Source organism: Salmo trutta, chromosome 14 (genome assembly GCF_901001165.1).
Source record: "Salmo trutta chromosome 14, fSalTru1.1, whole genome shotgun sequence".
Taxonomy (NCBI): Eukaryota; Metazoa; Chordata; class Actinopteri; order Salmoniformes; family Salmonidae; genus Salmo; species Salmo trutta.
The window spans coordinates 49868187-49885497 of record NC_042970.1 but is presented as its reverse complement, the minus strand read 5'-3'; the positions used below and the strand labels follow the sequence as shown (position 1 = coordinate 49885497).

Sequence of the window (17311 nt, the reverse complement as noted above, 5' to 3'; positions counted from 1 at the left end):
GGCAGCTCCGGGCAGTCTGGCCGCTCTGGCAGCTCCGGGCAGTCTGGCCGCTCTGGCAGCTCCGGGCAGTCTGGCAGCTCCGGGCAGTCTGGCCGCTCTGGCAGCTCCGGGCAGTCTGGCAGCTCCGGGCAGTCTGGCCGCTCTGGCGGCTCCGGGCAGTCTGGCGGCTCTGGCGGCTCCGGGCAGTCTGGCGGCTCTGGCGGCTCCGGGCAGTCTGGCGGCTCTGGCAGCTCCGGGCAGTCTGGCGGCTCTGGCAGCTCCGGGCAGTCTGGCGGCTCTGGCAGCTCCGGGCAGTCTGGCGGCTCTGGCAGCTCCGGGCAGTCTGGCCGCTCTGGCAGCTCCGGGCAGTCTGGCCGCTCTGGCAGCTCCGGGCAGTCTGGCCGCTCTGGCAGCTCCGGGCAGTCTGGCAGCTCCGGGCAGTCTGGCCGCTCTGGCAGCTCCGGGCAGTCTGGCAGCTCCGGGCAGTCTGGCCGCTCTGGCAGCTCCGGGCAGTCTGGCGGCTCTGGCAGCTCCGGGCAGTCTGGCGGCTCTGGCAGCTCCGGGCAGTCTGGCGGCTCTGGCAGCTCCGAGCAGTCTGGCGGCTCTGGCAGCTCCGAGCAGTCTGGCGGCTCTGGCAGCTCCGGGCAGTCTGGCGGCTCTGGCAGCTCCGGGCAGTCTGGCGGCTCTGGCAGCTCATGACGGGCGGCTCTGGCAGCTCATGACTGACGGGCGGCTCTGGCGACTCTTGACTGACGGGCGGCTCTAGCGACGTCGGACTGGGATGACGCACTTGAAGCCTGGTGCGTGGTGCTGGTACTGGACGTACCAGACTGGGAACACGCACCTCCAGGCTAGTGCGGGAACAGGACGAGTCGGACTGGGCTGACGCACTTCGGGGTCCGCACGAGAGACAGGAATTGGAAACACCGGGCTATGGAGGCGCACAGGTGGTCTTGATCTTACCTCCTGCACAACCCGTCCTGGCTGGATGGAACTAGTAGCCCTGTACGAGCGGGGTGCTCGTACAGGGCGGACTGGGCTGTGCAGGGGCCTGATGGTTGCCGTGCATAGAGCGGGAGTTGGGTAGCCTGGTCCTAGGAGGCGTACCGGCGACCAGATGCGCTGCGCAGGCATCCTCCTACCAGGCTGGATGCCCACTCTAGCACGGCACCTGCGAGGGGCTGGAATAACGCGCACCGGACTGTGCGTGCGTATGGGTGATATTGCGCTCTTCAGCAAAACATGGCGCCCTCCACCTCATACGCTCCTCCATATAACCACGGGTAGCTGGCTTCTGGCTCTTCCTTGGCCTAGCCAAACTACCCGTGTGCCCCCCCCCAAAAAATTCTTGGGGGTGCCTCTCGTGCTTCAACGCCAGTCGTGTTCCTCGGAAACGTTCCCGGTCCTTACCAGCCATTCTCCATGGGCCCTCTCCGGCCATAACTTGCTCCCAAGTCCATCTCTCCCGTTTATCCAATCCAAAATCCCTCTGCTCCTTCCTCTGCTGCTTGGTCCTGGTTTGGTGGGAGATTCTGTCAGGGATTTCGTCGTCGTCAGACGATATGGCGAAATCATCGTCGGAAAAGGAGGACCAATATGCAGCAGAATTATGAATGTTCATCCATACGTTTTATTAACTCAAAAAGTGAACACAAAATAATAAACAACGTACTCACGATCTACTAGACAGTCCTGTTAGGCTCACACACACTAAACAAGAAACAATCTCCCACAAATGACAAACACACCCTAATATATGGGACTCTCAATCAAAGGCAAAGAGAAAACACCTGCCTTCAATTGAGAGTCCCAACCCCAATTAATCAACCATAGAAACACACTCACTAGACTACACATAGAAATACATAAACATAGACCATAAACCAAAAACCCGGAAATACTAAATCAAACACCCTTTTACCAAAACACCACCCCGAACCACATAAAACAAATACCCTCTGCCACGTCCTGACCAAACTACAATGACAATTAACCCTTATACTGGCCAGGACGTGACAGCAGCATATGTTGTATAAATGGTGAACTCATACAGCTGTCAACTCTTGTCACTGCAATCCGTTTCACATTTGCTAGCTACCTTTTAGATCGAAGCCCATATAGAATGATAGAAGATATGATAGAAGTCCATCTCCTACTGTAAATAACCTACACACTGTGTGTGTGTGTAGCCAGCCAGCCAGGTAGAAAAATGGCAGAAAAATTAGAAAGACGGACATCAAAGTATTTTTCAGTACACCAAAACGCAAAGTAAGAACCCTAGTAGCCTAGTTGATAAAATGTTCATAAGAAAGAAATTCTAATGGAAATGTTTCACAATGATGTCATTAGGCAGAGCAGACAACAGATGGCACACAGACAGCAGAGTTGGGGACAGATATGCAGGGACAGACTGGCAGAGACAAGGAGTCTCAGGTAAGTTTGTTGAGTCTTTGTTTGGCAACATTATGAAAGGTTCTCCATTTTTTTTACTTGTAAAATAGTAACATAATTGGAAAATGCCATGGATACCCCCACTCTCAACTTAAACTGGTGACTGAACTAAGATTTGTTAAAGGCAATGGTATTGCTGTTGTGATTAGTTGTGTAGTTTTGAGTACCGGTAGTTAGGAGTACGGCAAACACCTTATTTCTTTGGTTCCTCAATATACATTTACCATATTACAATGTAGGCTATGTGTTACAGCACTACTTTTGGTGTCCCCCTCAGGAATTGCTCTTGAGAAAATTTCATGTAATTGTCCCCTCCAAAGTTGATATCAGATTTTCGTCCCTGCATACACACTGTCTGCTATCCGTGAAAAGCACACTTCTCCAGCATGCCAGTGGCCATTGAAGGTGAGCATTTGCACACTGAAGTCGATTACGACGCCAAACTGCAGTCAAGTCAAGACCCTGGTGAGGATGACAAGCACGCAGATGAGCTCCCCCGAGACAGTTTCCAACAGTTTGTGCAGAAATTCTTTGGTTGTACAAACCCACAGTCTCATTAGCTGTCCGGGTGGCTCGTCTCAGACCATCCCGCAGGTGAAGAAGCCAGATTAGGTCCTTGGCTGGCGTAGTCTGCAGTTGTGAGGTCAGTTGGACGTACTGCCAAATTCTCTAAAATGACGTTGGAGGCGGCTTATGGTAGCATGGCATTGTGTTTCGTAACAAAACTGCGCGTTTTATTGTCCCCAGCACAAGGTGCACCTGTGTAATGATCATGTTTAATCAGCTTCTTGATATGCCGCACCTGTCAGGTGGATGGATTATCTTGGCAAAGGAGAAATGCTCACTAACAGGGAGTAAACAAATTTGTGCACAAAATTTGAGACAAATACGCTTTTTGTGCATATTCATTTTGTTTTATTTTTTACCTTTTATTTAAGCACTGAGACCACGGTTTCTTTCGCAGATGCATGAACACATCATTAAACAACAATTATACTATACATATCTGTATACACATCAATTACACAATGCATGAAAAGCAAACACAAAAAGCAAAACTCAATCATATAAAACGCACAAGTCCGCCTGAATTGCCCAACATGAGTATAAAGACAAACTGTATTTTTAAGATATGCTATTGAGCTACAAACCACACAGGGTTTATATGCAGACGTGATGTATCCAAGCCCAGAATGAGTGCTGCAACAAAGGGGTTTATTTGCCCAATCTGGGCTAAAAGGAGTTTTGACCCAAGTCTACTACACATGGTCTCGGTCTAGATAGGGGAAATACACTACTCTTCTCTACCACTCTTTGAAAGAAAGACAGGCTTTTCTGGCCTCTACTGGTCATATAACTGTAGTACAAGTGGAGCTAAATTCAATTATTATTTTATCTTTATTTAACTAGGTAAGTCAGTTAAGAACAAATTCTTACTTACAATGACGGCCTACCCCGGCCAAACCGTAATTGTGCACCGCCCTATGGGACTCCCAATCACGGGCAGTTGTGATACACCCTGGAATCAAACCAGGGTCTGTAGTGATGCCTCTAGCACTGAGATGCAATGCCTTAGACCGCTGCGCCACTCGGGAGCCTACAAATTATGGGGACCTCCTTCCCGTATACAAACTTCACGTGACTCATTGTAAAAACGGGGAGAATCTAGTCATGTTCATTAGGCACCACACTGAAGAAAATGTACTAAAATGGAGGGACTACCTAGTCTTGTTCAATAAGAAATGCATATTTTTTTTACTTTACTTGATTGAGTTTATTTTTACAGGGACAATTAACATGAATCAACATTTCAGTAATGTATTTCAAATATTTTACGTTAAATTGTTCAATGTTTTCCGTTGTGTGCACTAATGAACACGCCCCTGGAGTTTTAAGTGCCCAAAATCATGCTGCAATAAATAGGACTTGCTATAACTATTTATAAAGTTACCCTGCATGCGTGTTTGGACAGTAAAGTCAAATTTGAAGTCTGTCTGAAAACACCCTTTCAGTGAACATATTGGTAATGACATTCCCTCCATAGTTGAATTGGTAAAGCAAGTTAATTCCCTTTTAATAATATGTAATATTTTCCTACTATACTGTAGCTGTCAGATTGAGAACTGGCATTCTTTGAATAGGCGTAAGTAAAATGTTAGGCTACGTTGTTTACATTTTAAATATATAAACCTCTCGGTCTTCCACACATAGAAAGCTAGGAGGGAAGAGAATGACATCCAAGATGTACAGATTTTTTAAAATATATTAGACACAGTGATATGCACCCAGTTAGTGACTCCCCCGAGCTATGGATATTCATCTGTTTGACTACCTTGAAGTGCTCCAAGGATCCATAAATGATAGATACAATACAAGGTAGCAGAGAACTAGTTACATTGACTTAACTTTTTCCTCATGGAACTTCCATCCAATTGGCGACAGATTTTCATGTGAATATTCAAAAACTTTCCCACCAGAGATGTTTACATCAAATTGACTTGTTGCGGATAAACAGCTGTGTGTGATGATGATGATGATGACATTTGGAAAGTTAACTGTACCGACAAATTAGCGGCTTCCATCAGGGCTGTTGTGACATATTTTTTTCCCGACGGACTTTACTCGCTTAAAAAGATTGGATGGAGAACCACATACAGTGCCGTGAAAAAGTATTTGACACCCCTTTCTGATTTTCACATTTTTGGGGGGGGACTGAATGTTATCAGATCTTCAGCCAAAACCTAATATTAGATAAAGGGAACCTGAGTTTACAAATAAGTATATATTTGTTGTGTTATTAATAAAGTTATGCAACACCCAATTCCCCTGTGTGAAAAAGTAATTGCCCCCTTACACACAATAACTGGTTGTTATAGACTTGTGTGTTTTGGATCCATAAATTCAGCTCTGTATCAGAATTCTACAGGAGAATGTCAGGCCATCCGCCTGTGAGCTGAAGCTGATACGCAGCTGGGTCATGCAGCAAGACAATGATGTAAAACACACAATCAAGTCTGTATGAAAATGGCTAAAAAGCAACACATTTGAAGATTAGTCCAGACCTAATCTCAATTGAGAGGTTGTGGCAGGACTTGAACGAGCAGTTCATGCTTGAAAATCCACAAATGTCACTGCGTTAAAGCAGTTCTGCATGGAAGAGTGGGCCAAAATTCCTACACAGAGACGTGAGAGACTGATCAACTAACAGGAAGCGTTTGGTTAGTCATTGCAGCTAAAGGTGAGTTATTGAATGTAAGGGGGCAATTACTTTCTCACACAGGGGCATTGGGTGTTACATAACTTTATGAAATACACTACATGGCACAAATGTATGTGGACACCTGCACGTCGAACATCTCATTCCAAAATCATGGTCATTAATATGGAGTTGGTCCCCCCTTTGCTGCTATAACAGCCTCCACTCTTCTGAGAAGGCTTTTCACTAGATGTTGGAACATTGCTTCCATTTAGCCACAAGAGCATTAGTGAGGTCGGGCACTGATGTTGGGCGATTAGGCCTGGCTCGCAGTCGGTGTTCCAATTCATCCCAAAGGTGTTTGATGGGGTTGAGGTTAGGGCTCTGTACAGGCCAGTCAAGTCCTTCCACAACGATGTCGACAAACCATTTCTGTATGGACCTCCCTTTGCGCACGGGGGCATTATCATGCTGAAACAGGAAAGGGCCTTCCCCAAACTGTTGCCGCAAAGTTGGAGGCACAGAATCATATAGAACGTTATTGTATGCTGTAGCGTTAAGATTTCCCTTCACTGGAACTAAGAGGCCTAGTCCGAACCATGAAAAACAGCTCCAGACCACTATTCCTCCTACACCAAACTTCACAGTTGGTACTATGCATTGGGGCAGGTAGCGTTCTCCTGGCATCTGCCAAACCAAGAAGTGTGATTCATCACTCTAGAGAATGCATTTCCACTGCTCCAGAGTCCAATGGCGGCAAGCTTTACACCACTCCGGACGACGATTGGCATTGCACATGGTGATCTTAGGCTTGTGTGCGGCTGTTCGGCCATGGAAACCCATTTCATGAAGCTCCCGGCAAACAGTTCTTGTGCTGACATTTTTTCCAGAAGCAGTTTGGAACTCAGTAGTGCGTGTTGCAACCAAGGACAAACGATTTGTACACACTTCAGCACTCAGCGGCCCCGTTCTGTGAGCTTGAGTGGCCTACCACTTTGGGGCTGAGCTGTTGTTGCTCCATACCCACGTCACAAGAACAGCACTTACAAGGCAGCTATGATGGTGCCACATTGAAAGTCACTGAGCTCTTCAGTACGGGATTTTTATACACCTGTCAGCAACAGGTGTGGCTGAAATAACCGAATCCACTCATTTGAAAGGGTGTCCACATACTTTTTTTTGTGTGTGTGTGTGTATATATATATATATATATATATATATATATATATATATATATATATATATATATAAAATTGTTCACTCAGGTTCCTGTCATCTAATATCAGATTTTGGTTCAAGATCTGATGACATTCAGTATCCAAAATATGTAGAAGTAGAGAAAATTGGAAAGGGGGCAAATACTTTTTCACAGCACTGTACAGACAACCAACCACATAGGCTACATGCTTTCTAGAAATGCACTCCCATTTATGAATTTAGGCAAAGATAGGAGCTTCGCCCTCAAACTTTTCTTACTCCGTGGACAGATTATGCTTCCTTTTTTCCTTCAATAACACATTTCAATTGTCCTTATCATGACTGCCAGACTAAAACGTCTGTGTCACCAAAGGCATCAGGGAAAGGACAGTAATGTCAAAGGCCCAGGACAATCGGACCACAGGCCACTGTCCTATGCACTTGCAGCTCTCCCATCTGACTGAAGCTTTCGCCACAGTCATGGCATCGGTATGGGTTCTCCTTGTGAGTCCTCCTCAAATGTCCTTTCATATGAGCGTCCTGCCTGAACGCTTTCCCGCAGACTGGGCAGACAAACGGTTTCTCTCCTGTGTGAACCCTGATATGCTCGTTCAGATGACTCTTCACTTTGAAACCTTTCCCACAAAGGTGACAGCTGTGTGGTCTCTCCCCTGTATGAGTCGTCATGTGGTCTCCCAGACCCTTCCTTGCTGGGAACCCCTTTCCACAGAAATGGCATCGAAATCGCTCGTACGAAGCGCGTCTCTTCATTAATTCAGACAGTGTTCCTATATGCCTAAATGGTCGTCCTCTCTTTGTTTTCCGTTGCAGAGGGCTCATGTTTTCACTCGGAGCTGCAGAACAGTGTGCATTTACTGCAAACAGGAACTGTGGGTCACTCGTTGGTACTGCGCAGCCCTCTCCATCAGGTTCTGTTTTCATGTGTTCCACTAGGGTACTAGACAGATTATTAATCTCATTGTCCTCCACAATCTGGGTTTTAAAAAGGTGCGAGGGCCAAGGGTCCTGGTCAAATCCACTTTTCACACAAGGAGGAGTGAACACAAACTCTATGTTATGACTATGAGACTCAGGCCCTTGCAGTTGCTCTTCTACCAGTCTCATCCTGAAGTCCTGTTCCACTGTACTTTGTTCGGGCTCTGAACTTTCTTGCCGCAGACTGAGGCTCCTCATCTCTTCTTCTGAGACATGCTGCCTAGGGTCTGGAGGGAAGGAAAGGCAAATAAATGTTAGTCAACAGAGAGCCATATTAATATATCTTACCGAGACCAGCGGAGTAAAAAAAAATCATAATTATCAGCTCCCATTCAGTTAGCGCATAAAAGCACTTTGTCAGGCAAATACAGTGTGTGTGTGTGTGTGTGTGTGTATATATATATATATATATATATATATATATATATATATATACATATATATATATAACACACACACTCTTTTCTTGAAACATTTATATATTTTCCCCTATTAAACTGGGATTCATAGTTTACTGGTAACATTACTGTCCTTTACTTCCATTGAAAAATATCCCTCAAACGTTGTTAGAATTCCCTTGACTTGCTGGTAAGGAAGAGTGGGGGAAATTGTTGGAAAGTTGAGCGCTCACAGAATCGTTGGAGGCACAGAATTGTCTAGAATGTTATTGTATGCTGTAGCATTAAGATTTGCCTTCACTGGAACTAAAAGGCCTAGCCCAAACCATGAAAAACAGCCCCAGACCATTATTCCACCAAACTTTACAGTTGGCACTATGCATTGAGGCAGGTAGCATTTTCCTGGCATCCGCCAAACACAGATTCATCCGTCGGACTGCCAGATGGTGAAGCGCAATTCATTACTCCAGAGAGTTCAATGGCGGCGAATTTAACACCACTGATCTTATGCTTGTGTTTGGCCATGGCATGGTAACCCACTTCATGAAGCTCCCGACGAACGGTTCTTGTGCTGACATTGCTTCCAGAGGCAGTTTGGAACTTGGTAGTGAGTGTTGCAACCGAGGACAGACGATTTTTATGTGCTTCGCACTTCAGCACTCAGCGATCCAGTTCTGTGAGCTTGTGTGGCCTACCATTTCACGGCTGAGATGTTGTTGCTCCTAGACGTTTCCAGTTCACAATGAGAGCACAGTTGACCGGGGCAGCTCTAGCAGGGCAGAAATTTGACAATCTGACATGTTGGAAAGGTGGCATCCTCATCAGGGCCAGCAGGTAGCCTAGTGGTTAGAGCATTGGGCTGGTAACAGAAAGGTTGCTAGATTGAATCCCCGAGCTGAAAAGATAAAAATCTGTCGTTCTGCACCTGAACAAGGCAGTTAACCCACTGCTCCTAGGCCGTCATTGTAAATAAGAATTTGTTCTTAACTGACTTGCCTATTTAAATAAAGGTGTGTGTGTAAATATACAAAATATTCAAATTAGTGGATTTGGCTATTTCAGCCGGTCTTGTATGAAATTGAGCACACAGCCATCCAATCTCCATAGACAAACATTTGCAATAGAATGGCTTTACTGAAGAGCTCAGTGACTTTCAATGTGGTACCTTCATAGGATTTTATTATTTTATTTAACTATGCAAGTCAGCTACATTGGCCTAGCCAATGGCTGACTTAGTTAGCTAAATTTATCTCCCAAGAGACCAAAGAAAAATCCTGATTCTAACTTATTTCTCGTCATTTAACCCTTTCCTTTCTAACAAAAACTGAAAAGATTCAAACAAAACATAAGTGAAAATAATATAATTATTATTTTATAAATCCTTAGCCTTTCTCTGAAAGCATAGCAGGCCCTCATTGTTCCCCACTGTGTTTGGGTTAGTAAACATTTGTAGAGTGGCTGTATTTGCCCTCAGCATGCATTTTTTCACCATTGTTAGTGTCTAAAGAACCCATAAGTTCTTCTGAAATATTAACATGAATACAAAACATTTTGAACTCTTATTATGGTGACGATTTTACAAAATTACAGTCATGGTCTAATTGGACTCGCATTTTTCTGGTCTCCTCTTGACTCGGTCTCGGACCTCTCGTCCCCACCCGGTCTCGGTATGGACTCGATTCGCTACGGTCTTGAATCGTTCTCGCTTTAGGTGGTCTCGAACACAAAACTGTCCACAGATATTGGGTTCTAGCAAGTTGATTAACAGGTGACAAGAGAAGTGACACACACTGTGGGCTTGCAGTGCGCGGAAAGTCAAGCGAGGGCAGTGAGAGAGTAGGCTACAATCCAGTAAGTTGAAGTAGTCGTCACAAACCTGCTCTATGTAACTTTATTTGTGGTTTAATGACCAAATCCAACAGCTTCTGTAACCGTTTGTTCTCTGCCTTCGAACGGGAGATTTCTTCTTGATACTCTACTATCGTATTTTCAACTACTCCAAATATCTCTACAGCAGCCGCTATCAATCGCTCACGCAGAAACACATTGAGCAATTGTATTTTTGACATGTTGGGAATGCACTGTCGCTAGTATTTTTAGTATGAATTTAAAGCTTTTTTGAAACCCTTCTTGTTAAATGTGCCTGCCAGGAAGTAAACACTGCTCGCTATACTTTTTTACAGTGCGTGCACGGCAACACAATACCGCACTACCGCCGCCTGTTGTCCGGAGTGGAAACAAAGGTTGACAATGTGCTGACGTTTTTCAACCTATATTTTTGGTTCACATGTGAGAGGAGACAGACAGGACTCTCAAATGGCTATTTCTTCCAAAAACACTTTCCAGACTGGAACTTGGGCTGCACGCTGGCTATTGGTTAAGATTTTGGTAGTTCCATATAGTCAATAACCTTTCTGGCCTCTGTCCTAGTACTGTACACCGTTTATGAATACAGTTCAGTCCTGATTCAGGGTATTGTAATGGCATGACTGTTTGGAATAAACATAATAAACTGCAGTGCATGCAGACATGTTGAACTGCATGCTTCTTTTTGAATGAATATGTGTGCACTGTTTACAGTTGAAGTCGGAAGTTTACATACACCTTAGTCAACTACATTTGAACTCAGTTTTTCACAATTCCTGACATTTAATCCTAGTACAAATTCCCTGTCTTAGGTCAGTTAGGATCACCACTTTATTTTAAGAATGTGAAATGTTAGAATAATAGTAGAGAATGATTTATTTCAGCTTTTATTTCTTTCATCACATTCCCAGTGGGTCAGAAGTTTACATACACTCAATTAGTATTTGGTAGCATTGCCTATAAATTGTTTAACTTGGGTCAAACATTTTGGGTAGCCTTCCACAAGCTTCCCACAATAATTTGGGTGAATTTTGGCCCATTCCTCCTGACAGAGCTGGTGTAACTGAGTCAGGTTTGTAGGCCTCCTTGCTCGCACACACTTTTTCAGTTCTGCCCACAAATGTTCTATATGATTGAGGTCAGGGCTTTGTGATGTCCACTCCAATACCTTGACTTTGTTGTCCTTAAACCATTTTGCCACAACTTTGGAAGTATGCTTGGGGTCATTGTCCATTTGGAAGACCCATTTGCGACCAATCTTGAGATGTTGCTTCAATATATCCACATAATTTTCCTCGTCATTATGCCATCTATTTTGTGAAGTGTACCAGTCCCTTCTGCAGCAAAGCACCCCCACAACATGATGCTGCCACCCCCATGCTTCACGGTTGGGATGGTGTTCTTCGGCTTGCAAGCCTCCCCCTTTTTCCTCCAAACATAACGATGGTCATTATGGCCAAACAGTTCTATTTTTGTTTCATCTGACCCGAGGACATTTCTCCAAAAAGTACGATCTTTGTCCCCATGTGCAGTTGCAAACTGTAGTCTGGCTTTTTTATGGCGGTTTTGGAGCAGCGGCTTCTTCCTTGCTGAGCAGCCTTTCAGGTTATGTCGATATAGGACACATTTTACTGTGGATATAGATACTTTTGTACCCGTTTCCTCCAGCATCTTCACAAGATCCTTTGCTGTTGTTCTGGGATTGATTTTCACTTTTCGCATCAAAGTATGTTCATCTCTAGGAGACAGAACGCGTCTCCTTCCTGAGCGGTATGACGGCTGCGTGGTCCCATGGTGTTTATACTGGCATACTATTGTTTGTAACAGATGAACGTGGTACCTTCAGGCGTTTGGAAGGAGGTCTACAATTGTTTTCTGAGGTCTTGGCTTATTTCTTTTGATTTTCCCATGATGTCAAGCAAAGAGGCACTGAGTTTGAAGGTAGGCCTTGAAATACATCCACAGGTACACCTCCAATTGACTGAAATCATGTCAATTAGCCTAGCAGAAGCTTCTAAAGCCATGACATCATTTTCTGGAATTTTCCAAGCTGTTTAAAGGCACAGTCAACTTCGTGTATGTAAACTTCTGACCTATTGGAATTGTGATACAGTGAATTATAAGTGAAATAATCTGTACTTCCATCTCAAGTGAGCAACAACTATCCATCTGCAGGTTCACTGAATTCTGCAAAGGTGGCCAGTGCAGGGACAGAAGGACAGAGCAGCATTGACTCATTCTTGACCACCACAGGTGTCCATGTGTACAGCCAGGTCCACCCCAGGCAGAAGGCCATAACAGAGGCTATACTGCAAGACCTGGTCATTTCCTGCAAACTGCCTATGTCCTTAGTGGACAACCCTCACTTTAGGCATTTCCTGTCAGTGGTAGATGACAAATATAGACCAGTAAGTAGGCCCACGTTGACTAGGTGCCTGCATGACTTAACACTGAACAAAGAGGCTAAAATCAAAAGTGCCCTAGAGAAGACAGAATCAGTATCTGTCACTGTAGATATATGGACTGACATGATCATGAGGGGCATCGTGGGAGTAACGGCCTATTACATGGCCATGGCAGAGAAAAATAACTCCCAGACTGGAGTCAGTTCTGTTGAGCTGTGATAGATTCACAGGGTCACACACTGGGGAAAGTATCAGTGATACATTTGAAGTAATACGTGATACTTTTGGCATAAAACATACATCAGATTATATCATATGTGATCACACTGCAAATATGAAAAAGGCCTTCACAGTTTGTTTCCCCAAAGCAAGCAATGATCATGATGATGATAATGTGGATAACCCCAGCCTATGGGAAGAATTTGGTGAAGAGTACAATGCTGATGTAGAAGCTATCCAAACCAACTGCAGGCAACAGCGCTTACAGTGCTTTACCCATTCATTACAACTAGTGATTAGAGATGGACTAAAGGAAACAAAAATCATAAACAGTCTGATGGCTAAGGTAACTAAACTTTGCAGCTTACTACATACTACCTGTGGTCTGAAAGAAGCATTTGAAACTGAGTTCGGAGCCAATCGTTGTATCACTGCTGCTGTGTCTACCAGATGGAATTCCATCCTCCCAAGGACACAAGGAACTCTGCTTATCACCAAGGGAATGGAGCCAGCTGTTGGAGCTAGTGGACATTTTGGACCCTGTGGTGACTCTCAGTGCTGCCTATCCTTGTGTACTGTCACTCAACTATCATCTGCAAAGTATACTGAGCACAAGTCATCACCTAGTCAGTCTTGATAAAGCACTGCAGCAGTCACTCAAACGCCGATTCCGGGGGGTGTTTGTGAATGTCAGAATGGAGCACTCAGATGAACAGGCAACAAAACTTCAATTTGGTGACAATGTATACATAATGGCTGCACTGCTGGACCCATCTTTCTGCCTGTTCTGGCTTGATCATAATGTCCTCATACCACATGAAGATTAAGCTGAATTGAAGGAGTCTGATTGGTAGGTACAATGCATTGCAACATGCAAAGTTTTCTATGTCACTTGCAATCAAATAATAATGTATTTTTTTTTATATATACTGTATACTGTTATTCTTGATCATAGACATAATTTTATGACATTTTTTCAGACATTGTTTTGGCTGAGGCACGGAAAGTCACCATTACGGAGAGCAGTAGTGGAGAAGAAGAAGAACAACCACCTGCCAAAACCTCTAGACTGTTCTCTGGCCTCTGCAACAAGATCAGCAAGAAGAAAGGAGACATAAATTCATCTGTCAGAGCAGAGATTATTTGCTATATTGAAGTATCTTCTGATGAAAATTAAGTTGATAGCTTGGATTTTTGGAGAATCCATGCAAGACTTTCCAAGGCTCAAGCAGGTAGCAATGACAGTGTTGGCTATGCCTGCCACCAGTGCCCCAGTGGAGAAAGTGTTTAGTAATGGAGGCCTCATCATGCGCCCTCATCGTGCCAGGCTTAGTGCAAGAACGCTGACAAACTTGATCTTTCTGAAATGTAACCTGTCTACAACATAAATGTTCTCTGTCCTAGGGCATAGGATGTAATTTGCTACTTGTTACAGGAAATTGTATTTCTGTTGTTAAGTGTCCAGGTCAGTAAGTATATTTTAGGGATAAAGGTCATTACGCTTGCTATATAGGACACTTTAGTAGTGCAGTTATTGAACAGTTGTCAGTCATTTTGGTTTACATTCATGCTTGTCATTTAACTTCCCTCACCTACAGATTTTCTGTTTGTGTGACAGAATGAAGTGAACTATAGACAATGTCTGACACAAAATACCATGCACTTTAAAATGTTGTGTTTGCTTTTTTTCATATCCGGTACAATTGCTTTTATTAATGTTAATGTAAACTGTCTACATTTTAAAAGGACATTTATTTTTGATTTAAATAGTGCCTGATGTGCTTTCTTTCATACAAGTATTGACTAATGAAAAAGGGAGTCTTCAAATAATTTACAAGGTTTATATGCCTAACCCACAGCAGGCAGAAAGCCATTGTCAAAATGGACTTGAGACTTGACTTAGACTTGGCCCTAAAAGACTTGACTTGACTTGGACTCTACCTCAAAGACTTTTGAACATCGCTGCTGTTATTGACACAGAGGTTTGGAAGTTTCTTTCTTATTGGTCTATTAACTAATTTACCGCCTGGTGACATCACCAGGCAGGCCAAATCTCCATCCCACCTAAACGTGCTGACATGTCAGGGGGTCTTTTCAAACAGCTTTTACATTATCATAATTTCACTGTATTATTCCAACCTGGAAACACATATAAAACACAGGAAAATCACATTTTTGACTGCACTGGGCCATCACCACCAAAATCATCCTCAGTACTCGGATAAAGCCCTATTTACGTTAGTAACAAAAAGAGATTCAACATAAATTACATTTGTACGTAAAACTATTGTGTATTGATTAGTAAGGCACTACTATGAGTTAGTAACAGGATACTAAAGAGATTATTAAGAGCTACTAAATGCAAAAACTGTAGCTAGCACACTTAGCCTTTGGATTAGGTAGCACAGGATAGGAACAACTTTATTTAGCATAACAAATGTATGTGTCCTGTAACCAGGTGGGGAAGAACAACAACATAACCATCCCGATGCCCCACCAGCTCTTCATCAACGGGGAGTTTGTGGACGCAGAGGGTGGGAAGACCTACAAGACCTTCAACCCCACAGACAGAACGGTAGGGAGAGAAGATATAGGAGAGCCAGTTTGAATACTTTAGGAATTTGTCCCTCTTTCCTCCATTACTTGATCTGCTCCTTGACAATGACAAATGAATCCACCCAGGTCCTCTTTGAAAAAGAGGTACTTTGCAGCCTCCCAAGTGACGCAGAGGTCTAAGACACTGCATCGCAGAATTGTGGCGTCACTACAGCCTGGGGTTCGATCCCGGCCGTGACCAGAGTCCCATATGGCGGCGCACAATTGGCCCAGCGTCGTCTGGGTTAGGGGAGCGTTTGGCTGGGGGGGGGGCAACTCCATGAGGCAGGCAAGGCGCCTGCAGGCTGACTTCAGTCGTCAGTTGAACAGTGTTTCCTCCGACACATTGCTGCAGCTAACTTCCGAGTTAAGTGAGCGGGTACACTGTTATTGATGTGTCACGTCCTGGCCAGTATAAGGGTTAATTGTTATTGTAGTTTGGTCAGGACGTGGCAGAGGGTATTTGGTTTATGTGGTTCGGGGTGGTGTGTTTGTTGTAGGGGATTTGATTTATGTATTCTGGGGGTTTTTGGGCACTGTTCCTTGTTTATGTATTTCTATGTTGATCTAGCTGGTTGTATGTCTATGTTTGGTTAATTGGGGTTGGGACTCTCAATTGAAGGCAGGTGTTGTCTATTTGCCTTTGATTGAGAGTCCCATATAGTAGGGTGTGTTTGTGTTTGTCTTTTGTGGGAGATTGTTTGTGAGCACTGCTTGTTGAGCCTGCCACACTGTTGTTAGTCGTGAGTATCATTTATTGTTTTGTTTTTCCTGTGGATGCTTTTCGTTTTTTGCCATTAAAAGAATGAGTATCCACAACTCTGCTGCATTTTGGTCCTCCTCTCTGCAACACCACGATATAATTCGTGACATTATGCTTTAAAATATTCGGAAAAATGTATATTAAAGAATATATAAAATATTCCTATTTTTATATTACTGTTAGGTACTGACCAGCATTAAAATTGCGGTAACATTTGAATGATTTAATGAAGACACAGTGAAGGTCCACTGACCATGTGCACAGCCTTGTCCATGTCACAATCACTGAAGATGAAGAGATTTACCCCCCAGTCCTAGGTACACCTTCTTCACATTACTGTCTGCACAGCTAGGATAGAGGAAAACACAAACAGGTGTCAAGGTATACACACACAGAGACAGATAATGTACTGCATACACATCCTGTACAAACAGTATGCTATTGAAAGTCAAGGTCAAAGCCAACCACTCAGAGCCTAAGGTCATGACCTCTCTGGACTAAGGTTAACCCCCAAAATAGTGACCTCACACCTCTTCATGATGTGCTTGCCTAGCTCAGTGGAGCCGGTGAAGCCCAGCTACCGGACGTCCGGGTGGTCGGACAGACGCTGGCCCACCAGAGCACCTGACAGACAGCAGAAGATGTACCAGCAAACTGTCAGCATCACAACACAGCCTTGTATAAAGTCAACCTGTCAGGCATCTAGGAATTCTTTTTGCACTTTCCCAGATTCTCTATTGAAGGGGGTGAGACGAGAACTGAGATGCAGCTGAAAATCGAAGGTGTGTAAAGAAAAACATAGGCGCAACTCTCTCTCGATATGAACATTTTTGTAAAATGTACCTGATCCAGGGGGAATGTTGATCACTCCCTTGGGGAATCCTGCCCTCGCTGCTAATTCCGCAAACTTCCATGCTGTCAATGGAGTCACCTGGGGAATGGAGTCACCTGGGGAATATAGGAACATTTTGGAATAATCACAATTATTCAACATGCTAGCTATGTGTTATTTCCAAACATATTTCATATTCCTTGACAAATGTTTTCATTTCTATTGCAAAACATTTTGCTACTGTGTGACCTAATGAACATGACCTAGATGAAAGGTAGTCTGATGGTTGGAGGTATTGGGGGTGCTTCTCAACTGGGCAGGTTTGAGGACCACAGTGTTGCCAGCAGCCAGACAAGCAGACGTTTTCTATGCCAGCATCATCAGAGCGTAGTTCCAGGGAATAACAATGGCGCA

At 44.1% G+C, this 17311-nt stretch overlaps 2 protein-coding genes across 2 annotated transcripts in view; one reads left to right on the top strand and one right to left on the bottom strand.

Moving 5' to 3' along the window:
- The window catches only part of LOC115208323 (solute carrier family 41 member 1), a 72343-nt gene that overhangs the window by 12061 nt on the left and 42971 nt on the right, over positions 1 to 17311 (top strand). The window contains exon 5 of the mRNA XM_029776276.1: positions 15166 to 15282. Within this exon, the coding sequence (XP_029632136.1) occupies positions 15166 to 15282 (117 nt within the window). The remainder of the gene's footprint in view (positions 1 to 15165; positions 15283 to 17311) is intronic.
- LOC115208324 (zinc finger protein 41-like) lies at positions 7125 to 10566 on the bottom strand. The gene is made up of 2 exons (XM_029776278.1): positions 10094 to 10566; positions 7125 to 8046 (listed from the first exon to the last, which is right to left on the bottom strand). Exons 1-2 carry the CDS (start codon positions 10284 to 10286, stop codon positions 7220 to 7222), a joined length of 1020 nt encoding a protein of 339 aa, XP_029632138.1. The 5' UTR covers positions 10287 to 10566; the 3' UTR covers positions 7125 to 7219.